The sequence below is a fragment of the Pyrenophora tritici-repentis genome, chromosome 7, assembly GCF_003171515.1.
Source record: "Pyrenophora tritici-repentis strain M4 chromosome 7, whole genome shotgun sequence".
Lineage (NCBI taxonomy): Eukaryota > Fungi > Ascomycota > Dothideomycetes > Pleosporales > Pleosporaceae > Pyrenophora > Pyrenophora tritici-repentis.
The window spans coordinates 154322-178201 of NC_089396.1; the positions used below are offsets into that span (position 1 = coordinate 154322).

The 23880-nt window shown below is 52.6% G+C and overlaps 13 protein-coding genes across 13 annotated transcripts; 6 read left to right on the forward strand and 7 right to left on the reverse strand.

Moving 5' to 3' along the window:
• Nucleotides 1-37: 37 nt before the first annotated feature.
• On the forward strand, nt 38-1807 carry PtrM4_124600 (putative ariadne ring protein; the record flags this gene model as incomplete). Its single annotated transcript, XM_001939578.2, has 1 exon — nt 38-1807. One exon carries the CDS (start codon nt 38-40, stop codon nt 1805-1807), a length of 1770 nt encoding a protein of 589 aa, XP_001939613.2.
• A 1438-nt stretch (nt 1808-3245) lies between these two features.
• PtrM4_124610 (uncharacterized protein) lies at nt 3246-3604 on the forward strand (the record flags this gene model as incomplete). Its single annotated transcript, XM_001939579.2, has 2 exons — nt 3246-3357; nt 3426-3604. 2 exons carry the CDS (start codon nt 3246-3248, stop codon nt 3602-3604), a joined length of 291 nt encoding a protein of 96 aa, XP_001939614.1.
• Nucleotides 3605-4423: 819 nt separating this feature from the next.
• Nucleotides 4424-5683, forward strand: PtrM4_124620 (AMID mitochondrial oxidoreductase; the record flags this gene model as incomplete). The annotated part of the gene is made up of 1 exon (XM_001939580.2): nt 4424-5683. The coding sequence occupies one exon, from the start codon at nt 4424-4426 to the stop codon at nt 5681-5683; it is 1260 nt and encodes a 419-aa protein (XP_001939615.1).
• Nucleotides 5684-6217: 534 nt separating this feature from the next.
• Nucleotides 6218-9090, forward strand: PtrM4_124630 (RAI16 domain containing protein; the record flags this gene model as incomplete). Its single annotated transcript, XM_066108665.1, has 5 exons — nt 6218-6226; nt 6281-6385; nt 6436-7134; nt 7178-7413; nt 7458-9090. The coding sequence occupies 5 exons, from the start codon at nt 6218-6220 to the stop codon at nt 9088-9090; spliced, it is 2682 nt and encodes an 893-aa protein (XP_065960657.1).
• Nucleotides 9091-9618: 528 nt separating this feature from the next.
• PtrM4_124640 (uncharacterized protein) lies at nt 9619-10989 on the forward strand (the record flags this gene model as incomplete). The annotated part of the gene is made up of 1 exon (XM_066108666.1): nt 9619-10989. One exon carries the CDS (start codon nt 9619-9621, stop codon nt 10987-10989), a length of 1371 nt encoding a protein of 456 aa, XP_065960658.1.
• Nucleotides 10990-11230: 241 nt separating this feature from the next.
• On the reverse strand, nt 11231-12167 carry PtrM4_124650 (FixA, Electron transfer flavoprotein, beta subunit; the record flags this gene model as incomplete). Its single annotated transcript, XM_066108667.1, has 2 exons — nt 11231-11962; nt 12117-12167. 2 exons carry the CDS (start codon nt 12165-12167, stop codon nt 11231-11233), a joined length of 783 nt encoding a protein of 260 aa, XP_065960659.1.
• A 1031-nt stretch (nt 12168-13198) lies between these two features.
• Nucleotides 13199-14010, reverse strand: PtrM4_124660 (uncharacterized protein; the record flags this gene model as incomplete). The annotated part of the gene is made up of 2 exons (XM_066108668.1): nt 13199-13201; nt 13249-14010. 2 exons carry the CDS (start codon nt 14008-14010, stop codon nt 13199-13201), a joined length of 765 nt encoding a protein of 254 aa, XP_065960660.1.
• Nucleotides 14011-14411: 401 nt separating this feature from the next.
• PtrM4_124670 (TPR domain containing protein) lies at nt 14412-15647 on the reverse strand (the record flags this gene model as incomplete). Its single annotated transcript, XM_066108669.1, has 2 exons — nt 14412-15406; nt 15455-15647. 2 exons carry the CDS (start codon nt 15645-15647, stop codon nt 14412-14414), a joined length of 1188 nt encoding a protein of 395 aa, XP_065960661.1.
• A 334-nt stretch (nt 15648-15981) lies between these two features.
• PtrM4_124680 (U3-snoRNA-assoc multi-domain protein) lies at nt 15982-17397 on the forward strand (the record flags this gene model as incomplete). Its single annotated transcript, XM_001939584.1, has 1 exon — nt 15982-17397. The coding sequence occupies one exon, from the start codon at nt 15982-15984 to the stop codon at nt 17395-17397; it is 1416 nt and encodes a 471-aa protein (XP_001939619.1).
• Nucleotides 17398-17474: 77 nt separating this feature from the next.
• PtrM4_124690 (actin monomer binding protein) lies at nt 17475-18518 on the reverse strand (the record flags this gene model as incomplete). The annotated part of the gene is made up of 2 exons (XM_001939585.1): nt 17475-18445; nt 18500-18518. 2 exons carry the CDS (start codon nt 18516-18518, stop codon nt 17475-17477), a joined length of 990 nt encoding a protein of 329 aa, XP_001939620.1.
• Nucleotides 18519-18756: 238 nt separating this feature from the next.
• Nucleotides 18757-19968, reverse strand: PtrM4_124700 (mitochondrial uncoupling protein 2; the record flags this gene model as incomplete). Its single annotated transcript, XM_001939586.2, has 6 exons — nt 18757-18922; nt 18968-19406; nt 19455-19650; nt 19703-19752; nt 19802-19849; nt 19902-19968. 6 exons carry the CDS (start codon nt 19966-19968, stop codon nt 18757-18759), a joined length of 966 nt encoding a protein of 321 aa, XP_001939621.1.
• A 980-nt stretch (nt 19969-20948) lies between these two features.
• Nucleotides 20949-22877, reverse strand: PtrM4_124710 (MAP7 multi-domain protein; the record flags this gene model as incomplete). The annotated part of the gene is made up of 1 exon (XM_001939587.1): nt 20949-22877. The coding sequence occupies one exon, from the start codon at nt 22875-22877 to the stop codon at nt 20949-20951; it is 1929 nt and encodes a 642-aa protein (XP_001939622.1).
• Nucleotides 22878-23126: 249 nt separating this feature from the next.
• Nucleotides 23127-23871, reverse strand: PtrM4_124720 (tyrosinase central domain protein; the record flags this gene model as incomplete). The annotated part of the gene is made up of 4 exons (XM_066108670.1): nt 23127-23132; nt 23181-23679; nt 23730-23796; nt 23838-23871. 4 exons carry the CDS (start codon nt 23869-23871, stop codon nt 23127-23129), a joined length of 606 nt encoding a protein of 201 aa, XP_065960662.1.
• Nucleotides 23872-23880: the final 9 nt, after the last annotated feature.

The following is a 23880-nucleotide window of genomic DNA, read 5'->3' on the forward strand; positions in this document are numbered from 1 at the left end:
GACCTGAGCCCGAAACTACTCGGTCCCTACACCAACAATGGATGAGCCAGAGATACAGCGGCATATTGAAGGCGCAAATGCAAACTTCCTCGCTGGCTGTGTAGTTTCAAGGATCAGTCTGAACTCCAGCGTTAAGATCACTAACAAGTTTTCTGTCAAAGCCGATGCCAACACGATATTGCTATCCTGGCGCCGAAACCCCGGTTTAGGATTTGGCAAAGTGCAGGCAATACTTCACTCCATTGCCGGAGCCCTGAAATTCTACAATAGAAACAGTCAAGAAATCCGGGGGCGCTGGAATACAAACGCTCTTGTGGGATTCTACCAACCGGAACACGCACTTGAAGCCATAGGACACTTCAGCAGCCAACCACACATGGACGTTCACTTGATATACAACTTCTACTTTACTACGCCAAGAGAGCTATACGATGCTATCAGGGCTGGTGTACTGGATGTAATGGTGCTAGTCCCAGAAGTAGCGCCATTTTGGCAAGAAGCAAGAAATGACAAGGTCACAACACGTCTATCAGGAGCAAATCAGCAGCAAATAGTAAACTTGAAAAGGGTATTGGAAGCCTCGTTTGCCGGACATATTGCAACTGCACCAGAGCTGGACCCTGTAACGAAGGGAGAACTAGACAGTGAGACTGCGGAAGAGCTAGGCCTTGCTACGCGACACGAGATATGGCACGAGTTCTTCAGCACAGCACCCGGGGCTGTCTGGCTCCAGCATCTGGCGCGCGACTATGAAATGACCATCATAAGCGATAAATTGCAGCAGCGGCTACGCATTTACGACCCATCCGAGAATGACAAGAAAATCGAAGAGGTTGAGTACCAGCTCGCAAAGAAGGTATTTCTGCTCGAGGGGTCAAGGGAATCACACGTGATCCATTTTGGAAAAAATGCTTTCCGCGAGTTTCTTGCGTCCGACAAAGTCGTAAGGGCGCAGTCAACCCTGGGCGCATCACAAGTCAGTCTCGACATTCTCAAGAAAGCCCTCGTCCTGCACTGCCCGTGTGTGGATGCATTGTCGCTTGCCTCTGAGCTCAACTTGCCATTTACAGAACTGGAAAGAACAAAAGACATTACCACGACGTGTTCTCAATGTGGCCAAGCTACCGATCAAATCCAGTTTTCAGCCTGCAACCACTTCATCTGCAGGGACTGTTTCAACAACCAAATCCACGTATCAGCATCCGACCTCACGGGCAACTACTTCCCGCTTGTATGCTGGCACGACGACTGCGAGACGCCCATCGCCTTGGCCGATATCCGCAGAAACACCACCAGCAAAACATTCGACGCCCTTCTCACCGCCTCTCTGACTCACCACGTCCGGTGTTACCCCGATCTATACCGTAACTGCCCGACCACAAACTGCAAGTCCGTGTACCTCCGCCACGGATCCTACGAGATCTTCATCTGTCCAACTTGTCTGGCCCAGACATGTACCCGATGCGACTTGCAGGCCCATGCCCCGTGGACGTGCGAGAGCTACGGGGTGCATCTTCGCAATAACAGGCGGAATGAGGAGCTGCTGGATGACTACATGGCGCTCGCTGGTACCAAGGAGTGTCCAAAGTGCGCGACGCTTATCGAGAAGGTGGATGGATGTCACCATATCGAGTGCAGTAGCTGCCATACCCATATGTGTTGGGAGTGCTCAAACGCGTTTCCAAGCAGCGATGTCGTGTATCAGCATATGAACGAAGTGCATGGGGACGGGTTGTCGGATGGTGAGTATGAGGACAGTGGTGAAGAGAGTGGTGGGGAAAGCGAGGGGTGGGATGATGGAGTGTAGGGTGTAGTTTGCGATATGTCCTTTCAAGTCCAAGCTTCATGATGAGCTGACTGTGCAGATAGTGAGATGCTCTGTTTCAAGAGTTTAAGCTCTCTTTGGCTGTATAGTTTATATATTGCTGGTATATGAACGTGACCAGTGCATATACGTCTGTTTGACGTGCGTACCGAACTGGGCCCATCGATTACATGATTTTGGCGAGATCTACCAAGCTTTCTCACGCTTGCCTCTGTCTGACGTGTCGATGAAGAAGAAAGCCAGCGGCTGATCTACTAAATTGACGTGGAGACTGGCTTATGCCAAGTCGAAACGAGAGTCCAGTCGAGGAGGAGCTAATGTGGGTCAGCGATGAAGTACAGCTGAGCCCGGAGTTTATCAGACGCGGAGTGGATGGGTCGAGATGCAGGTGCATATGCCAGGCTACCTTTTTATACATCACTCTAACAGTACAATCTACCAAATCAGGTGCGCGATGAGCTGTACTGGAAGACGAACAACACCCTTTTCTGAGTGACTGTGATGAGCAAGAGCTTGAGAAGCCTGATTTGTACCTTTCTTAGATGGGTATTCTGTGCAGGTTAGCCGCTTGTGCTACAATGTCAGCAGGTTTTGCAAGAAAGACTATGGTCACGTGGGATTGTTCCTCATAATGCAACCCTCCGTCTCTGACCAAGCTACACCACCACCTGTATACCGAGACACTCGAACCACTTCCTAGCTGATCAGACACCTTAATCTACGACTTGGTCGAACCATGTCTCCCAATCGACGAGGTAGCAATGTCTGACCCTGATCCGCTAGCGACCCCGAGTTACTCGTACGTCTAATGGGTTAATCATGTGTGCGAGGGGAAATCCAAGACTTTAGACAGCGGCGTCCGTATCCTACAGGCTGCCAATGTTTGCTGACATTTTTTTTTCAGGAAGGTGTATATCCCGGTGCGGCGGTACCTCACTTTGGATGAATTGGCACTGCCTATTCGGCACTAGCGTTTTTCGTGGGCTGACACAATGTAACATCAGCTTTGAGTGTAGTTTCACCATACCTTTCAACACGATAGCTGGTATGTGTTGTTGAAAATTTAGAGTGAATATTTGGAAGGTGCATCGGCGATATTACTAATCTGGGGGTGTGAGGTTCAGCTGGAGTGGGTACTCTAACCGTGTATTACGTTATTGCACTCTCCGTTCTACCACCTCAGCACAAGTCTAGACTTCAGCCTCAACATGTACCAATTTACATACGCTGACACTTGGCAGCTGGAATGTGCGTGTATCGTATGAGGTAGTCGGGATACTTGCGCAAGATGCACGACCAAAAGAGAACAACGACCACTGAAGAAGATGTATAAAGGAAGCTTCTCGCGTGAATTATCCTTCCGCACACTCTTCATCGCAACAGACAACTATCCAGCAGACCAATTCAAACCTCATTCGCAATGCGTTTCTCCATTCTCCCGGTGCTTACGCTCACCCTCTTGGGCGGACTCGTGGCCGCTGATTGCTGCAAAAAAGGCATCACCTACTGCGGTAGAGGTCTTCTCAACAAGGGTACATATCTTGCCACTCCATGGCAACATAATGCGATGATTGCTAACTAGCTCCTTCGTACCCGATAGGCAACTACTATGGGGAGATCACGACTGGCCTCAGCAACGCCAATCAGCCAAATGACGCGGATCACGTGAACGACTCCTTGTTCTACTGCGGCAGCTGCACCGACACGCCATACCAGAAGTTCTGTGGGGCAGGAAGATGCGCGAATGGAGGATCGGGAAAGAACGACTACTGCCGCTAGACACATCAGTGAACCACTGCCGGACAAGCAGATACGTGTGCGGCTATCCATTGGGGCAGGTTTCGGTATGCATTAGGAGGAGAGGTGTGGATCAAGTTGGTTGGGAGGAGTACGTAGGGAGATAATCGGACACTCATTTATTCAATCAATCTTGGACTGAAAGATGAACTGTATGACTTACATTCTGAGCCGTACATGGCGCTGCATTGGTGACGCGTGACCGGTGTAGAAGAGACAAACCGTGTAGTGTGTAGTCCGTCGACTTACGAGAGTGGAATCATAAATAAGTTCCTTTTGACGTTGGTAGTTGCCTGCTTAGACATGCATGACCAATCACACACGCCGATGTCTTGGCGGGGTGATTACGAAGACTCCGGATGTCGCGGATCTTCGCGCATCCGGTCGGCCATCGGCGCTTCAATGCATTACCAACTCTCGCATTGTGTTTGCAATCGTCGCGACATCGGACGCTGGATTGAGTGCTCGAATCTTGTCAGAATAAGCAAGATGCCAGGGCAGTGGCACCCGGGTGTTGTAAAAACTGGAGTGTGGGTGGCACCTAATAGGCGTGTTTGGTGACTAAGTAGCGAACACTAGTATTAAGTATTTCATAACACCCGGGTGGTAAGTTTTGTCCGTGCTCGTTGTGTCTGCCGATCGTTTCGTGTTTCGCAAAGTAGTATATAGACTTTATGCCTTCCCCCCTCTCTTTCTTGACTACACTTCATATTGCACGCAAGCGTTTCGTTCCCTAGATACCCATAGACCTGTTAGCATTTCAGCCTTTTTTTATCAACACCCTTCCGGTAATCGTCCACAATGGCTGAGCAACGCAATATTGTTGTTCTCGGCGCATCGGGCGCTGGGCTTCAAGCCACACACTACATTCTCAAACACATCCTACCTGCGCTCAAAGAGAAGAATGAAGCCAAGTACCATGTGTACGCCATCTCGCCATCTTCAAAGTGGTACTTCAGGGTGGCGTCGCCCCGAGTGGCGGCTTCGACTTCGCGCATGACGACTGAGCAGATCATGTTCGACATCCCCGACGGCTTCAAGCAGTATTCCGACGAAGATTTTACCTTCGTCGAGGCGGCCGCTACCGGTCTCGACACATCAGCACGGAACGTTTTGTACACCAGTAACAAGGGACAGGAGAATGAGATGCTGAGCTATCATGCGCTCATCGTCGCAACAGGCAGCAACACCTACTTCCCAGCCTTTTCGATGAGCATGGATGCTCAAAGCACTCTGGACTCCATCACCTCGACAAACGACAAGGTCGAATCGGCGCAGAAGATTGTAATTGTCGGTGGCGGCCCTACGGCGGTAGAATTTGCAGGCGAGGTCGCAGAGCATCGCAATGGCAAGCCCGGGTGGTTCAGCAGGGTAGTCCCAAAGACGGAGATCACCTTGATCACAGCAGACAAGCAATTGCTCCCCGGTCTGCGCCCTGCGATAGCCAAATCAGCAGAGAAGAAACTCAACGCGCTCGGTGTGGAGGTTGTCTACAACACGCGCGTGACCGACTCGTCACCCACAAAAGAAGGCTGCACAGCTCTTGCACTGGAGAATGGCCAGCAACTAGAAGCAGACTTATACGTACCTGCCTTCGGTGTCCAACCAAACTCATCCTGGATGCCCAAGGAGCTCCTCAACGAAAAAGGTTACCTCATCACCAACGACGCGACTCTGCGCGTGGATTCAGCAGGCCCTCGCGTCTACGCGTTTGGAGACATTGCTTCCTACTCGCGCAACAACTTCTGGGACATCATGAATGGATTACCTGTGCTTGCGACTAACCTCAAGCGCGACCTGCTTTCGTACAACCCCATGCTGCCCGACGAGAAGCCAAATGGCAAGGATAGGCTGTACAAGCCCATTACTAGCGAGTCTATGGTGGTACCGATTGGTAGCGGCGGCGGGGTTGGTGCGGTCATGGGATGGCGGGTACCTAGTATGTTTGTCTGGCTGCTTAAAGGACGCGACTACATGCTGGGGATGAGTGGACTGCCAACAGTGAATGGTGCCAAGGTGAAGAAGGAAGTCAAGTGGACGAAGGAGGAGGCTGCTATCTGAGGCGGGAATAGAGTTCGGAGTATTATTTCTTTTGTTAACGATGCATCATGCCTTGCCTGGGTGTCATACAGTAAGATACTTGGCATACTAGTGTACAGAGGCCACTGTAGTCGCCAGGAACGCCTTGGTGCTTACCTACACTCTCCAGCATTTCAACGTGCTTGCATGATGATACCCTACATAGTCAATCCAAATTAGTAATATCAAGGCAATTGGGTGGTTGGTGAATGAGCTGTGAGAGGATGCGCTGTCATACTGCTTATATTTCCTTTCTTCCTGTAGAGACGTTATGATGCATGTCCTAGGTAAATAAGTAATACCTGCACTTGGGTGTCATATTATACTCGCATAGAGGTTGGGTGGAGGTTGGGAGGGTGAAATGATGATCGCCTGTGCGCTGCGGAGATGGATGCCACGCGATTGGTTTCGCGGGCGCTCAGCTCCACCTCGGCGCGCTCCGCGTCGACATGATATAACTCCTGACGCCCAGCACCCCACGTACACGGCCCAAATGCGGGGTGAGTAAGATATCAAATGGACTTCGTGCGTATTTCTGCCCCATTAGACTGTCGATGCGATGCTGACCTGTTGTCAAAGTGGGTGAGGCTACTCGGCGGCTCGTCCCAGAAGAAGAAGCAGGCCGCCCCCAACAACCCACAACAGCGGCTGGCACGCTTCCGACAGCGATACAACCAGATTCTAGTACGATCCGCGAAGCTGATGCTGTTGAAGAGAGAACTGACAATGCGCAGCAATCATGGCGCAAGTCCAACAATCTCGCCTGCGACCGCGAGGCCTTGGGGGAGATCCGCCGCGGCTTCCAGGCCCTCACGGCCATTCTCAGCGATGAGTCGCGCTCTCCAGCGCCGCACATGTGTCTGCAGTTTGCCGCCGCTCAGCAAATATATACCGCCGTCTCCAAAATTGCTGCTACGGCACACGATGAGGGCACGGTTAGGGACGCCGTGGCTTTCTACAATGCCCTCATCGATAGCGAAGAGGAGGATTTCCTCGAAAATGACGTCTTCGCTGCATCGCTCATGAACTTCATCGACCGAACAATCGGGTCTGGAAGCATAGGCATAGGAGAAGATATCGAGGCTGATATTGTGGAGCTGTTGTTCGGCATTGCGGCCAAGATCCGACTGCAGCCTGAGATTCTGCACGTGTGGTTTACTACCGCATCGGTAGACGGCCATCGACGGGTGCTGAACCAAAAAACCGATTTCGCCGGTGTCACCCAAAAAGAGGACTTTCCGTTGTGCTATCAGCTCATCGACCATGTCCACCACGAAGGCCGAATCGGAGACTTTGCGCGCACAGGACTGCTGTACATATTCGAGTCTGCATCCCGGTCTATGGATCTGGAGCAGTGGATTGTGAATAGCGACCTGCCTACGCTGATGGCAACGGGGCTGGGTGCGCTATACAGCCAGATGAGCAGGCATGGAGTCCGTCCACTACTGTCAATGTCTACTAACATCATCTAGAAAGCTCTCCATCCTACACCCCGCGCAGGATCTGCCACTCGTCTTATCGCTTTCCGACTACACCGAGATGCAGCCCAACCCACAAGCCGAGAACTTCTTTGGCACAGACTTCCAGAGCCATCTCCTCACCTTTCTATCCTACCTCACCTTCTGGCAGGACGTGCTCGAGCATTGTCGCTCAGTGGACGTCAGGGTTACATTGATCGATCACTTCCAGGCCTTGTTCCTGCAGCAACTACTGTCAGTCTCAACATGTTTGTAGTGTGCGTAGCTAACACAATCAGGTACCCTTCGCTGCTGGAGTCGTCCGACGCCGATGGCGGTTCATCCGTGGCCGTGCTTACATATCTCCGGCACATCCTGGATGCGCTAGATCACCCCGAGCTTGTCAATATGATGCTGCAGTACCTGTTGGCGCTTTCCGACTACTCGGCCAAAACACCCCGGTCACCAGCCGCTGTCAAACGGCGCCAGTCGCTCATGCTTCTCAGCGCGCCCGAGGAAGACGACAGGCTCAACCCATCGCTGTTCAACCTGGTCGATTTGGTTTTGGGAAGCACAGCCTCGCACAACCCTCAAACCGTCATTGCGTCGTTGAAGTTGACCAGCGTCATACTCAGCAAAAGCCATGGGTACGCCCTGGGATCTCTCGTCAAGGTAATGAATCTGCACCACAAAGAGCACCACAGGACAGTTGGATCGCTTAACAAGGAGCTTGACCTATATTTGAACCTTGCCGTGGACCTTGCTGGTATGGACGGCGTTGATGAAGCTTACGAATGCTATCTCAAGGATGTTCTGAGCTCATTGGAGTCGCATCCCTGCTCACTCAAAACTATCGGTTTACCCATAACATCTGCAAAGGACAAGGGATATTTCGATTCGACCGAAGCTTCAGCCCGCAGTGTCGATCCCCATCAGCTACTTCCAGAAGACCCGCTCTTCCAATCCCTGTTGGACTTGATGCTTCGGTTCCTCACAAACGACGTGGAGACAAACCTGGCGCTCACAGAGGCCATCATCACGCTTGGGAGTTGTTCCCAGCTGCGTTTGGAAGGATGGCTGTCCGTGGACCCCGCCGACTACCATTTCGATAGCGATGTCCCCGAGCTCGAGCCCTTCACCAACGACAACCTACGGGGCATGTTCCTGGCCGAGCGCTTCCCAACTTGGAGCCCGTCAGCAACCCCCCAGCTATTCATATGTCTAAAGCAGCTCCAGGCGCAAGTCGATGCTCTACGCAGCGACATCAAAGACTGGGATGACCACGTTGCGAACCGCAAGAACGCCTTCCGCTTCCACCAGGACCTAGTCGAGGAGTCGAAAATGTCAACCCCCCTCTCGCGACCAGCAAGAGCTCCATCCGATATCCCAGGTTCCTGGGCGCCGCAAATACCGAAACACGTCCTCGAGCAGCCGCAGACACCGCTGAGAGCTCAATCTCCCCGCGGACGAAAGGAAACATTATCGGGTTCGAGAAACACACCCACGACATCGCCTGCTCCATCTCGATATGGCGGTCAGACTCTTGTCGGTTCGCCTGCTAGAGCTACTTCCCCCATGGCCACACCACCCACCGGCATGCAACAAATGTCCCTCTTCTCCGACGTCGACGCCAGCATCGCGCAGATCAGAATGAATCAATTCGGTAAACGCCGTATCCGCTTCCGCCGCGCTGCCGGTTCAAAAGACGTCGAAGTCATGCTCTCCAAGTTCCAACCTCCGCCCAAGGAGCCCTCGGAAGACGCGACGAGTGGTGCTGAAAACGAGGATGACGAGGCCGAGCAGGATGATGTGAGAGAAGCCAGTCTACTGCACATTATCACGAATGTGGTTATACTGCAGAACTTTGTGCTTGAGCTTGTGGCTTTGATGCAGGTTAGGGCGAGCTTGTTCAATGAGGTGAGGTTTTTGTGAAGGAATCAGAGGGGGGTTATGATTTTGTGAATGTGCAGATGCGGACATGAGTAGATAGATATACCCCTTTTTCACTTTGAGAGACCAGTGTTGTTTTTTCAGCGGGTTCTCGCATAGCCGGCGGGGGGGTTTTGATGCATGGTTTAATGTCTGTATATGTGGTTAACATGATCCATGGGCGAGCGGCGCACACGGGCGAGCGGCGCACCCCACCAACTTTACTCACCTTACTGATCTTAATCTACAATGGCTCAACGCAGCGCTACTCAATTACTATCAAATGAAGCAGATATTCAGCTTGCTATCTCATCTATTAATGCGCACCAGATCCAAGGTACCCGTACTGCTGCAGTAGTCTACAACGTAGCCGAAACAACGCTCCGCCGCCGACGCGCTGGTATACCTGCCCGACGCGATTGCCCGCCCAACTCAAGGAAGCTTACCCAGAGAGAAGAGGAGGTGATTATTAGCTATATACTTCAGCTAGATCTGCGTGGATTTGCGCCTACCTACACAGCTGTACGTGATATGGCTGATAAGCTGCTGGCTGCGCGTGGTGGAGAGCAGGTTGGAGTCAACTGGCCATCTACCTTTGTTAAGCGTACAGACAGTCTTCGGACGTGTTTCAACCAAGCGTACGATAGGCAGAGAGCTCTTTGTGAGGATGCAACATTAATAAAGAGGTGGTTTAAGCTTGTAGAAGAGACAAAGGCTGAGCTAGGTATCTGCGATGAGGACGTCTACAACTTTGATGAAGCTGGCTTTATGATGGGCAAGATTACAACGCAGCTAGTTATAACAGGAGCAGAGAGGAGAGGCAGGCCGAAGAGTATTCAGCCAGGCAATCGCGAGTGGGTAACGCTGATCGCTGCTATCAGCGCTGCTGGCTGGTCAGTCCCACCGTTCCTCATCTTCGCTGGCCAGTACCACCTATCAGCCTGGTATAAGGAAGCTGAGATCCCACGCGACTGGGCGATCGCAGTCAGCGATAATGGCTGGACGAATAATGAGCTTGGAGTTGAGTGGCTAAAGCACTTCAACGCTCACACGCAGGCTCGTAGTGTAGGCGCGCGTCGCCTGCTTATTATTGATGGCCATAAGAGCCACCAATCTCTAGAGTTCCAGGAGCTCTGCAAGGAGAACAATATCCATACGCTCTGTATGCCTCCTCACTCATCTCACCTACTCCAGCCACTTGATGTTGGCTGCTTCTCGCCATTGAAGCGCGCGTACAGCCGTGAGGTGGAGAGCCTTATGCGCAACCACATCAACCACATCACCAAGCTAGAGTTTCTGCCAGCGTTCAAGGCAGCATTTGATCAAGCGTTCACGCCAGCCAATATCTGCTCAGCCTTCCGCGGCGCAGGCCTTGTTCCTCTACAACCAGAGGCTGTTCTATCAAAGGTAGATGTACAACTGCGTACACCTACTCCTCCAGCAGCTCTGCCAGAGGCTCCCTGGGTAGCTCAAACGCCGAGCAACGCGCGTGAGCTTGAGGCTCAGTCAAGCCTAATACGTGAGCGCGTGCGCCAGCACAAGAGCTCATCACCAGCTTCAATTATTATGGCGATTGACCAGCTAAAGAAGGGCGCCGAGGTGATGATGCTCTCTGCTGAGCTGATGCGCGATCGGATCTCTAGTCTTGAGAAGGCCAATAGCGCAGCCTCAGCGCGTAGGCGGCGCTCTAAAAGGCGTATACAGAAGCATGGAGTACTCACAAAGGGAGCTGGAGAGGACATACTGGCTCAAAATGAGGCTGACCAGCAGATTGCTCATGAAGAGCGTCAAGGAGGAGCGCGATCAGGCCTCAGCCAGCGGGCTCAAAGGCGCTGCACTAGGTGCAAGGAGACTGGGCACAACTCGCGCACATGCAAGACTGATACTATTAATATAGAGTAATCTACTGTATCAATATCTAGCAATAATATTATCGCGTTGTTGAGATGCATCGCTTTAAAGTTGCAAAAGTTGGTGGGGTGCGCCGCTCGCCCGTGTGCGCCGCTCGCCCATGGATCATGTTATGCTTTTTTGCAAAAAATGGTAGTCTTTTTCTTCATGCTCACATGTTGATATCCATGATCGCTGTATGTCGCCAGTTTTCTATCTTCATTTCGCGTCTTACCTTTTTTTTATCTCTTTCTTACAAAGCACCCAACTCCTTGAGCTTGCTAATCATACCATCTACATCCTCGACCTTGACACCACCCTTGCGTGGCGGCGGCTCCGTCACCTTGACAGTCTTCAACCGTATCTCAGTATCGAGCCCATAATCGCTCAGACTCTTCTTCTCCAACGGCTTCTTCTTCGCCTTCATGATATTCGGCAAACTCGCATACCTCGGCTCGTTCAACCGCAAATCCGTCGTAATAACCATTGGCAACTTTGCCTTAATCGTCTGCACACCGCCATCCACCTCCTGCACCACCTCGACGCTCTGATCGGAAATCGTAACCTTGCTCGCCTGCGTGGCCTGCGGCCAATTCAACAGCCCCGCCAACATCTGGCCCGTCTGACCCGCATCGTCGTCAATACTCTGTTTCCCCAATATCACCAGATTGCTCTTCTGCTCGTCGACGACTTTGCGGAGTAGTTTCGCCACGCCGAGCGGTTCCAGCGCGTCCTTTTCCTCGACAACAACGTGGATGCCGCGATCGGCGCCCATGGCCATGGCCGTACGAAGGATATCCTGGGATTTGGGGACGCCGGCGCTGAAAGCGACGATTTCCTCCACGGCGGGCGCGGACGCGTGGTGGGATTTCTTTTCGCGGATTCGCACGGCTTCTTCGATGGAGAGCTCGTCGAAGGGGTTCATCGAGTGTTTTACGTTTGCGGTTTCGACGGCGGTTTGGGCGCGGTTGACGCGGGGTTTGACCTTTTTGATTTTCGTTAGTATTGCTGGACGGAGGTGGTATGTGGGCGGAGTGTTATAGCATTGCGCCTGTACCTCTCAACTCCAACTCTCAATCAAGACAAAGGACATCATGCGGCTCAAGCAAAAGTCGGCATATCGAGAAAAAATCACATACCGCATAGTCAATGACCCGCTTGACGGGGACTAATATCCTCAATCCAGACATTGCGCGCGACGACGGACTAACTACGGCACCGGGGTAAGGAACGCAAAGGGTTGGGGTGGGTTGTTGGAGGTGCGTTGTTGCGACGAGGGTGGTGATGATGTAGAGGTGCTAGGGTGGTGGGGCTAGCATCGGGTTCTTGCGATTGCGGGTAGCCAGGTTTAGCCGAGGCTTTTTACTTCCTGCGCATGGCCGCGGATGGGGCTTGGCGGGAGGCTAGGGAAGGGGCATGTGCTGTAGTGTTTATGCGGGGATAGAGTTGTAGTATAGACGTTGGGTTTTTTTGGAGATGTTATGCTCAAGGGGTGTTTTCGGTGTGGTACGGACTCTTCTATACACTCTTGTAGTAATTAGTCCGTAGCCCGAACGATTCGTTCTCTATTCTACAGCATAATCCCTATGCCAATCCAGGTAAGAAATCATTAGAGTTAATAACCCGGGTTCCTTTTTTATTCGCAAATGCGAAAGCAGCTTACCCTGACCTCTCTTTATCGGGCAGTGGCTGCATAAGCATCCTAGTATTTACCTCTGTCTTGATTCTGTACTGCACAAAGTGTAGTAAACATCCGAATAGTCTAGTGCACCTTCAATGTAGGATCTGTATCTCAGCACATGTTATGGTTTCCAGTCAAGTTGAAAGTAATCCTTATAAGCTCCTCTTTGCAGAAGTTAACTTATCGCGGAGAAGAAGAGGTCCATGAAAATTAGAATATAGTCTTCATCAGGAAGCTTAACAGCATCACAGTACTACAGACAAGAGTCTTCCCTTTGACACCAAGTATAGGGTAGAACTGCCAGGTTTCCCCAAGTATTTCCACTCTTATAGTCTCCATACTCCCATAGTTACCACCACACCCTCCACCCATTTCATATCCATCTTTCTCCCACCCTACCCTCCACCAACCCCCCTACCAAACCCCTCACAACTCGCACAAAACCCAAACGTCCGTGCCGCATTATCCTCCCAACACAACTGCGCATACTCTGGCGTCGTAGTCCCACACCCATCCCCCAACAACACACAATCAAACCCATTACTAAACGCATCCGTCAACGTCCCGCCCACACACTGATCCGTATTCACGCCCGTGAAAAACAACGTCCTAATACCTTGTTCGTCTAGGAACTCTTTCAACGGCGTTGTGGCACCCCACAGCCCGCTCATCCGGTTCTTGTGGATTAACACGTCGGGGTTGTGGGCGAGTTTGCTGCCTTGGGCGTATATGGTGTCGAGAGGGGGGTACAAAGCCGCATTCCACGTATCGCGCATGAGTAGTCTACCGCCTTGAACAGTTTTGCCATCGGGAAGAGTTAAGGTACCGCTGTCAGCGCCGATGCCGCGGTAGACGGAAGCGTTTTCTTCCCCGTGTCGGTCGACGCTTATGCTATCTTCGTGGGGGGCGAAGGCGGCGTCGCTGGGGCCAAAGTCGCTGTCTGCGGGTATTGCGAAGAAGCCAAAAGCCCGTTTTACAGACGGTGGCATGTCGATTACTTCTTGTTCTGTGAGACCCCAGTTTACCCAGATTATGCGGATTCCGGCTTTTCGCGCGCCGGGGATGGCGTGCGTGATTAGTTGCGTGCAGGCGGCGTGGCCGGGTCCTTTTTGGTTGCGTCCGAAGGCTGGGGAGAGGAAGAAGTTTTGCATGTCGATTATGACGAGGGCAGACTTTGATGCGTCTATTGTGATGGGTTGGGTGGTTGTTTGGATGGTGTGGGTTTTTCCCGACGGCGGCGATGAATGTGTTTCTGGGTGTGTGAGATCGAATCCGGATTGTGAAGAGTGTATCCAGAAGTTTGAAGGTGAGCCTATCAGGCCTTTCCGATGGGGTTTGGTTGTAGTAGACATGGCTGTGGAAATGATGTGAGATGGGAATGATGGACTTCAATAGCTAACACGAAAGATGTTGGTTATAAAACCACAATTCTAAAGTACAACGATGACTTGAAAAGAATCTTATGTAGATATGGTCAAGTGCTTCCCGCTATCAGAGTTCCAGATAAGGAAGGCCCGTGACTCATCTGCCGGGGCGGGGTAGTGTGCGTAGATCCGCAGATAGTCATTTGGAGAGAATATGACCAAAACGTCTTATACAACGAAATCGTAAGTAAAAAGTTGGAGTAGCTTGCTCCCCTACACGCGCATACTTGCCAAGTATTCTTTAGCGAACTAACTAATGTCGATTAAGCTGGGTTGACAGCCACTGAACCTGGAATGATAGACATAACCGCAGCATCTCCATACATCCGTCACCTGATTCCAGCAAGGCGTCTCTTCGCGACTTGTACGAGTTCCGGCCACTCTTCTCGCTGATTAGCTGTGCTTGGAGGTTTAAGCATGCGACGTAAATGCTCCATGGCTCCTTCGTGGTCATGAATCGATGCGTGGTAATCTGCGAGCTGCAACATTGATGGTTTATGACCAAAGTTGGATGCTACTTGAAGCCATTCCCGCGCCAACTCCGCTGTACTGCCGCGTCGCCACCCTAGCAACCAAGAGAGCGCCTTCCGTATGTTGCCGTCTTTCAAAGCAATTGAACCTGGTTTTGCAAGCTCTTGGTAAAAGGCAGCGAGATCGATACTGGCTTGTCGGTGGCCAGCTCCAGCAGCTCTACTGGTATATCTCAGCCACTTTTCGCTTGGTCTGGGTTCAAAAGCCGCAAGTTCGTAGTAAGATACTGGATCATCACCTTCTAGAGCGCCTTTTTCGAAATACGTCTTCGCCTCTGCCTGCAACTTGGGATCTTTGTCATTTTTCAGCATGTAGCCAAGTGCATTCCACGGTGCCATGAGAGGTAATTGCAGCGGATGCCTTGATCCTCTTTGGAATTTGAGAGGTGCTGTTTTGATCGCTTCCAGATACATCTCTTTGGCCTTGTCTTTGCGACCTTCTTGCTCGAGAAAGAGTCCTCTTAGAGTCAACACTTCAGGGCCCAAGGCTGTTTTCTTCGGATCCGGGCGTAGAGTGTCCAGTGTATTGCGGTACTTGCCTAGTTCCAGCCGTGGAAACAACGTCAAGATCTCATGGGCGGCAGCATCCCCAAAGTTGGCTAGATGAGCGGCAGTCAAGATATGCACAATGGCTAGAGGATCTTCAGCTTGAGCACAGCCCTGTAAAAGTAATCCAGCCATCTTTTTATGCGGACTTGGAGGAAGTTTAGCCCTCTTTGCAGGATCACTGATATCTGGTATCATGAAAGTGACCATTGCGAGCGATGTGACATCATCTAGCTGGACATTGTATTCTGCTGATATCAGCACCTTGTTCGCGGAACGCTAGACTTGATACCCACTCTGCACTATACGTTGAACTTGGCTACCATAATCCGTGTCGTTCTTATGTGCGGCGAAATCGGCGTAGATGCTCAGAGCAGTATGCGGCTCCATTACAAGGACAGCTTGCTGTTTGTACAATGTGTAGAAGCCGAGTCGACTGCGCGCATCGACATCAGCACGGAGTCTGGTAGCGTCGAGCCTCATGTTCATGGCATAGTTTCGTGTTTGTATGCCCGGCCTGCGGGGAACTGAAGATTTTGTGGCATTGCGACAAAGCGCTGGCAGGAATGGGCGGAACTGGCACCGCAAACAGATGTCCAGACTTGAAGTTGCTCTCACTGAGCGCGATATTAGTTTCGACGACATGGTAGTGGAGGTTTGTGAGGTTGGGACATGACAATCTCGGAGGTCCGCAATGGCCGCGAAATCTTGGCACGCCAGGACCAGAATCTTTTTGCGTGTTGCAAAGGTCTCACCTCATTGACACGGCATATCCACCTCGCGGTCTACAACCCGAAATAAGTATCGCGTTACCGTCGCCGTAATGGTTACTACACGAGGAGGTACGGAGACGCCCGGCGCACCGACGCCCACGCCACGCAGTTCGACGAGAAAAACCGCCGGAAAGCGAGAATTGGAAGCGCTGGAGACGCCGACACAAGCAAAGAGACAGAGGAAGGCTCCGGCTCCTCGATCGTCACAAAAGAAAGCGGCAGCAAAGTCTGATGCGCCTACCGAAGAACTCTCGCAAGTGTCTGCAGACGATGTCGCCGCCGTAGTTGCGCCCTCCAGAGAATCTCCCGATGCTTCTTCAGCTACCGAAGGCAAGGAAGACGAGGCGCAAACTTCGCACGATGCAGTATTCTATACTCCAGCGCAGCGGGCTGGGTCTGTGTATGAGACACCAGCTACACACAGGCAGCCTGAAGGATCACCAACGCCAAAAGTGAAAGAAGCGAGCGTTGAGCCAACATCGACCGTGATCAAGAGGGGGAGAGGACGACCGAGGAAGACACCGCAAAAGGTGTCTAGCCCACCTCAGGCTGAAGAGACGCCCTCCAGGTTCAACGACGAGATCCCCACATCTTCATATGAGAGCTCAATGGCGCCTATTCCCTCACAGGAAGCTCCTCCTTCTGCACAACCGGAGAAGGCACACATGCACTTCGACGACGACGAAGAGTCCGTAGTCACACAAATCTCGCCAACCGCCAACAAGTTCCATGATGTCCCCACCGTCACGGAACCCGCAGCTGGATCGGTCCAAGACTCAGACGAGGACAATGCAAGCGACTCAGACGACGAAGCCCCCGAAGTAGTCACAACCGCCGCCGCCAGCTCAAAGGCACAGGCCGCACAAGCAGACGCCGAGCGCGCCCAAAAAGCCCAACAAGCAAAGGAGGAAGCCAAGCGGAAAGCGCGCGAGGAACTCATCGCCACACAACAAGCCGCAAAGCGTGAACGTGAGGAGAAGAAAGCAAAGAAGCTGGCCAAGAAAGCCGCCAAGGAAGCAAAGGCCGTCGCTGCAGGCCCAGAGGAAGAAGAGGCAGCAATTAAACCACGCATGGAAATCGACCTATCCAACGGTCTACTACCCGCCTCCCTCCTCGAAAACATCGACGACCAGCGCCCGCCCACGCCTCCCCCCGAACGCCGCGGCGCAACAGAAGAGCAACTCCGTAAGGAGAAATTGAACCGCCACATCAAGTTCCTCGAGCGCACCGAGAAGCCAGCGAAAGATGTGAAAAAGGGTAAGCTGAACGTCGCGGTGTTAGCACAGCAGAACAAGGTGCTGCCGCCAAAGGTCAACCGCAACACGAAGAATGTGCGTGAACACTGGTTGAAGGGTAGACAGGTGGATAAGAAGAATAAGAAGGGGCTGAAGCCCAGTGCGCGGTTTGGCAAGATGGAGCGCCGACCACATGTCAACCGGGGATTTCTCAGGAACGGGGATGAGTAGACAGACTTGTGATTTCCGTATCATTGTACGCCTTTCTAGTTCCTTTTACACATCTACATAGAGTCTTGAACAAAATCTTACCGCCGTCCCGGCCTCTTGGGCTTCGCAAACCCCTTACTCTCCTCCTTCTTCTCCACCTTGAACTCGTCCAAAATAATCTGTTCAGTAACCTCGTCCGGATTCGTCGCCTCCAGCTTCTTCACCACCTTGAGCCCCGCCTCATTCTGCGCCAGACTAACCACATTCCCCCTGCTCGCCGCATAAATCATACGCTCCCGTATCTTGGCCCCACTCGGACACGTCGAGATGAACACAATACTCGCGTCGGCGTCGTCGTGGCGGTAAAACGCGTACCGCGGCTCTTTTGTATCCATGGCGGCGGCGAGCGTAGATGGCGTGGCAGACGATGTCGACACAAGCTGTAACGTCTCACTCGCGCCATCCATACGCAACTGCACGAGGTTATCCGCCGCACCGCCCTCCCCCAATTCCCTCAACGCACGCGCAACCTCGTCGTCCGCACGAATGGCTATACGGCCGCCCTGAGCGAGACCCTGGCCGCGGGTGCCCCTACTCTCCAGCGCCTCGGCGTCCTTGATATCCTGCAGCGACTGCTCCTCGGCCGTAAGCGGCTTCTCAGACGCCGTGTGTGCGATGTGTTTTTCCCACCCTGAGGAGGTGAGTTCAGAGGCTTCGGTCGTGAAGACGCTTTCGGCAAAGTGCTCGCCGCCGAGTTCCCGCACCATTGTGAGGCGCGTGCTGGCAAAGAGCATTTTTTGGCGCACGGGCGCGGCGTTGGGCACGTAGGTTATGGCTACGAGGGATTTGTCGGCGGAGGCGAGGGTGTCGGCGCGGCGGAGGAGGATGTAGAGGGCCGTGTTGGGTTGGATGTGGGGGGAGAGGTTGGAGAGGTCGTCGACAAAGGTGGAGGCGGTGGAGGTGATGGTGCCGCTGGGGACGATGGTTTCGTTCTGGATTGTGGCGAGGACACCGCGTTGGTTCGTCGAGGTTATGAGACTGCCCAGGGCCGACTTGAGCTCCTGGGAAGCTGGTGGTTGTTAGGTGGTGGGGTACAGGAAGGGGGAGATTGTCGTTACAGTACCGGAGATACCAGACTGCATCTTTGCTGGTAGATTTGAGAGCGATTGAGGGTTGTTGAGGAGGTGTACTTGTGGGTAAACGCGAGTTTTGTATGACTACCCTGACGTTCAACTGTGATGCATCGGTGGGGCAGTAGCTTGCTGTACCTTGGCAGCCCCTCCACCCCACTTGTCTTCACATGTCGGTCATGTCCAGTGAGATTTCATGTATCAATTCAGGCTCATTATTCTGCGCTTCAGGAATGTACATCGAATCCAGCTACTCCTCGTACTGTCCGCCCGGGATCATCTCCCGGCCTTGCTCCAATATACCCTTCAAGTATTCGTACACGGTAAATGTGACGGCTTGGCCGGGAGCGACTCGCATTACGCGCGGTGTAATGCCCTTGTAGAAACTGCGAATGCCTTCTTGTTTCCACATATCACTAAACTTGGTCAGCCGCGCTCACAGTCATCAATGCTTGGCTTACCTGGCAATAGTGACAATCCTCTGAACGGCACTTTGGCCTGGCTCGGCAGGCATCTTCTGTAATCTCGTCTTGATGGTGTCGATTGGGGCATTTGTAAACGGCCCAACAGCACCACTGACGAGTCCAATCATACTAGTCTCGTACCCGGGTAGATCTGTCGTACCGTGGTATTTTTGCAGTTGCGCCCTCAACTCAGAGTATGCTGTAAAGTTCGCCGCCTGGTTTGTGCCCTGGCGCAGCGCTGTGAGCGAGACACCGCGCCATAGCGCTCCTGCGCCCTCTTCTTTAACGACAGTGTACATGGCATGGGCAGCGTTTCGGTACTTTGGAATGTCGAGCGGATCCGCCATGGAGTGGTGCTGTGCTTGGAGACGGATCTTGACCACTTCCATGGGCGTGACTACCAATACGGCTTCGGTGATTCCAGCAGCGAGACCAGCTGTTACAGTGTTAGACCTTGCAAGATTTTACCGGCATCTTTACATACACATAAATGTAGACTTGGACGCAACGTTGCCGTCCTTGTCGGCCAGAAGTTGCTTGTACCATTCATAGCTGGTAAAGCGTATAGCCATTTTAGGTACAATGCCAGTAAGCACAGCGCCTAATCCCTTATATAGGCCCAGTGCGGTCTCTCGCTTGACAATCTCCTTGCCGGTCGTGATAAATCCGCGCTTCTTCGCCTACGGTACATTAGTCCTAAATTCCTCACTGAGAATAGGTAGGTGAACGCACCCCTGGCGCACGAGCTCGTCGCGAAAGCTGCATTCGGACTTTGATTGTGTCTAACTTGTTAGATACGGACACACGTTTTGCATCCAAGTGACAACCCACCCAAAGGATGACATGCGAGCGCCTCCATCATTCCAGCACCACCACCGGCTAAGCAAGTCAGTATCTGCTGGATCTTCACATGCGTATACATCGAGCTTACCAATGAGATTAGTCGCCGCTGAAGCTGGCTTCTTGCCGCCAGGCCCTTGTACTGATTTCGCAGACATAGTGTGTAGTGTTGGGGCTCAAGAACCAGAAATGTTTGTTAGGACGAATCGAAGCCACAGACTGCCCCAGAAATAGGCACGTGGGGTTACGCAGACCTGGGACACTGAAAGCACGATTGAGCTTCACCACAGGTCTGGGAAAGAGAAGATGCAGTACGCTTGAAAGACCTGGGCTCTCGATCTGGAGACAAAGGAAGAAAGAGATATCCTAATGGTACGTATCGGGAAGCCGCAAGACGAGAGGTAGAGATTACGAATGAGCTACACGCCCAAGGAAACTCGACAGTCATATCGTACCATGGTTAACATCAGAAGCTACCCGCGGGTATGAGGGACAACACTCATTTGCTCCGCCAGCCTCGGTCCTTGCGGCAGCACAAGCCGAGTGACTTAGTTTGGACTGGCACGCGTCTGTCTCAGGACGCAGCTGGCAACTAACGGAAGTGCTTGGCATATCCCGGATTCCAGTGGACGAGCGGAAGTTACGATGTGCTGATGTCGTTCGGCCGGGGATCGGCTCGAGGTATTACGTTGCCGAGCCTAGCCAGCCCAGTTGTCCAAGCCTTGCCGCTCAGCATAACCTGCTCAGGGCAAGATGTACAGATAAGTGGATATGAAAGACCTTGGATGAACATGGACGCTTTCACAAGCTCGCGCTTGTCTTTGGTTGTGGATGAGGGGCGGAGCGAGGGGCATGTGAAAGTCTGGGGGATGACGTTTGAGGGGCCCGGAATGCTCCGCTGCAGGCCCACCCGAATGCGGCCGAACCGCACGTGCGAACATGTGCCGGGCCACTATTACTTGGGTGTCATAGGATACTTGAAGTGTAGGTAAGGACCTAATAGGTATTTCAACTCCTCGGTGCTATAGGCATCAGAGGATATCGACTTAGCCAAGTACCGAGAGATTGAAGGGCTACAGGGTATCATTGGGTTACGCTGCTGTGATGTTCATAAAATCAAAGCGAGTATCTTGCTCGCTCACTGCTGCATGCGCCTCATTGCCGCCAGAGCCCTTCGCTCTCTCTCCAGTCGAGCCCTTGCTTCAGGCGTCAGGCCTCGCATCTCTTCTTCCCTCAGATCGGCCCCAGTCTTGACGGGAGCGCCCAAAGTCTTGCCCTTACCAAGTCTCGTCTCATTCCGCTTCGCCTCAGCAGCCTCGCTCTCCTTTCGTACCCTTTCCGTCTCTGCCTTTCTCCGATCAGCCTCGGCTTTGCTTTCTGCTGCTTTCTCGCTCTTCTCCTGTGCATCTCGCTTGTCAGCTTCAGCCTTGGTGATGGCTGCAGGCACGCCGGCTTGCTCCCAGTCCCAGGCTGATTCCCCGAGCTCCGACCGTGCAACGCGGAAGGCATCACGCGTTGCACGATCGCCCGTCAAGGTGAATGGCGTTCGAGCATCATCATTCATGAGCGTTGGGTCAGCACCAGCTTTTGTGAGCAGCGCTAGTACGATAGGCGCGGAGTTGAGAGATGCAGCGAGATGTAGTGGTGTGGGTGTATGATGGTTTGCTGGGAGAAATGTAAACGTGGATGGAACGCTGTTGGTCTTGATGTAATTCAGTAACGCAGGGACCTTGGAGCGCTTGATGAGGGGTATGATTTGTGACGTGTGTAGTGTAGCAAGCTCCTCCTCCTTGGTCGGCTTCGGAGGCTTGGGTTTCGCTGCTGGTGTTGTAGTTGTTCGTGTAGCTTCAGGATTGTTCATAGCAGCTAGGGCAGCTTCGTCGATAGTACTCTGCTTGACGCGTGTGAGCTCCACAAACGCGCGCATAAGCTCCTTTTGGGTTGCTCGCCGAGTGCTAAATGGAAATCCTCGGTTCCTCGGGTCGTTTTGATGCAGCACCTGGCCTTCATATGGACCGAACAAAGTCCTCCGATTTGTAGCACCTGTCGCGCGGACGAATACCAGTTCTGCTGTGTCTATCATGCTCTTCCAACTAGATAACAGCTCCCGTACCTCGTTGACCAGCGCACTCTCGTTGTAGCGACGTATCGATGAACCGGCAGAGTGTGCATTGCCCTTTGCGTTGTCATTGGCCGACTGCGATCCACCCTGTTTTCGTCGTGTGGTGTACCTGTGGAACGTCTTGTGTGCTATCACAGTCGTAGACCGCTCATCGACTCCGGTATGCTTTTTCCCTGTCTTTGGAGCCAGTGCTACAATCATAGCAGCGAAATGGCCCCCTCCAATCATGCACAGGAAGTAATGCGGCCCAATGTCTGTCCCGGGGAGCGGGACCCCGCCCTCATTTGCCTTGATTTTTGGAGCTTGCTTTGGCGACAGCTGCTTGTTCCGTATAGTATCTAGAATCTGTGACTCTGCTTCCTGCTCCGTGTTGGAGAATATCGCACGATACACGCCGAGCGACATATTTTCAGGTATGGACGGAGATGTGAACCACAGCAACGGAGGCTTGCCAGGCCCTCGCTGCTTCTTTTGTGAGGAGAATTCGTCGAACTCGGGATCTGATATCTTTGCCTGCTTCTTCAGGAGCGCACTGAGAGTCGAGTCTTTCGGTTTGCTTCCGTCTTCCTCGTCTTCCTCGTCAGATTCCGATGATTCCGATCCCGATATGCTCTCATCCAAATCTCCGATGAGCTTCTCAAACTCTGCTTCGCCCACTGGCTTGGCACCCTTTATCTTCTGCTTCAGATTGTAGCCGTGAAGGTCGGATCGGACGTGGCTGCGCTGGTCTGCAAGCGTCACAAAGCCGAGGCCGCAAAGGTTGCATGATGTCGCTTTGGCTGGCGCGCCATCATCGTCTCCCACCTCTTTACGTGACTCTAGTGGGGCCTCTTTTTGTGGTGGTCGTTCGGCTTGGTCTTTGAGCGTGAGTGTGGCTAGGAGCTCTTCGGGAAGATCGAATACGTAAAGTGGGCGCTCTAACAAATGCGCGCCTTTCTCAGTCATGTTGTATTCACTGCGGTTGCGTAAGTTGGAGTTGTAAAGTAGCTGTGATGTTTGGCGGGGCGCGTTGAAAATGACGTGCATCCGGAGTTGCCTTGACGCGAGTCATGACAGCCCAACGCGCTACAGTAGTCAGACGCGTGGGCTCACACTTCATTCACGCGTGTGCGTGCATGGTGTACGACCTCTACAATCCCAATATTATTGCCACTGCTTATCATTTGGAAATCTTCTCACCCTTCAGTCGCAGCATTAATACTCGTCATCAACTGACTACTCATATATGTAACAGAATGGCCCAGCAACCGTACTCGAAGCCTCCCTAATCGTCATATTGGGAAACCCCAGGTAATCTCCAAACGTCATCACATCGTCCAACGTCGCATTCCTAGTCGGAGGAACATTCTGGAAAGTAAGCGTCCCAGCAATGGTGTACCGCCTCTTCTCCAAGTCCTGATTCTGCCATGTCCACCAAACACGGTCAATCTGTGCATGGTGGTTCCAGAAGTACGGATCAGACGGTGAGTTGTAAAAGTCGGAGCCTGCATCTCCTCCGATAGTCTGGTGACCGCCAAGATGAACACGCAATATTCCAGGCGAGGGATTCTGCAGTGTATTCTGGAAGGCGGAGATATTGGCACTGGTTGTGATCAGATCGGCGACTTTGGCATCAGTCGTTTCGGATGAAGATCGGTTGCTGATGTCACGCTTGATGCATCTCGGGTTGTACCCAAGACCATCAGGCGACGGGTTCGGCGGTACAGTCGTATCGAGAGTCGTGACCGGCCCAATATTCATCTTCCAACTAAGCCACTGTCAGAACGCTGGAAACCGAACTTGGTCTAGATGACTCACTTTTTGAACGGCCCAGAAGCAACGCAACCTCCACCCTGGCCTGGCGGGACTTCGACAAAGCATCTTCCTGGATTGGGGACGCAGCTAAAGTTGCGTCCTGGAACGTACTCTCCATCGCCAGAGATACTCGTATCGCTGCCATCGAGGCACA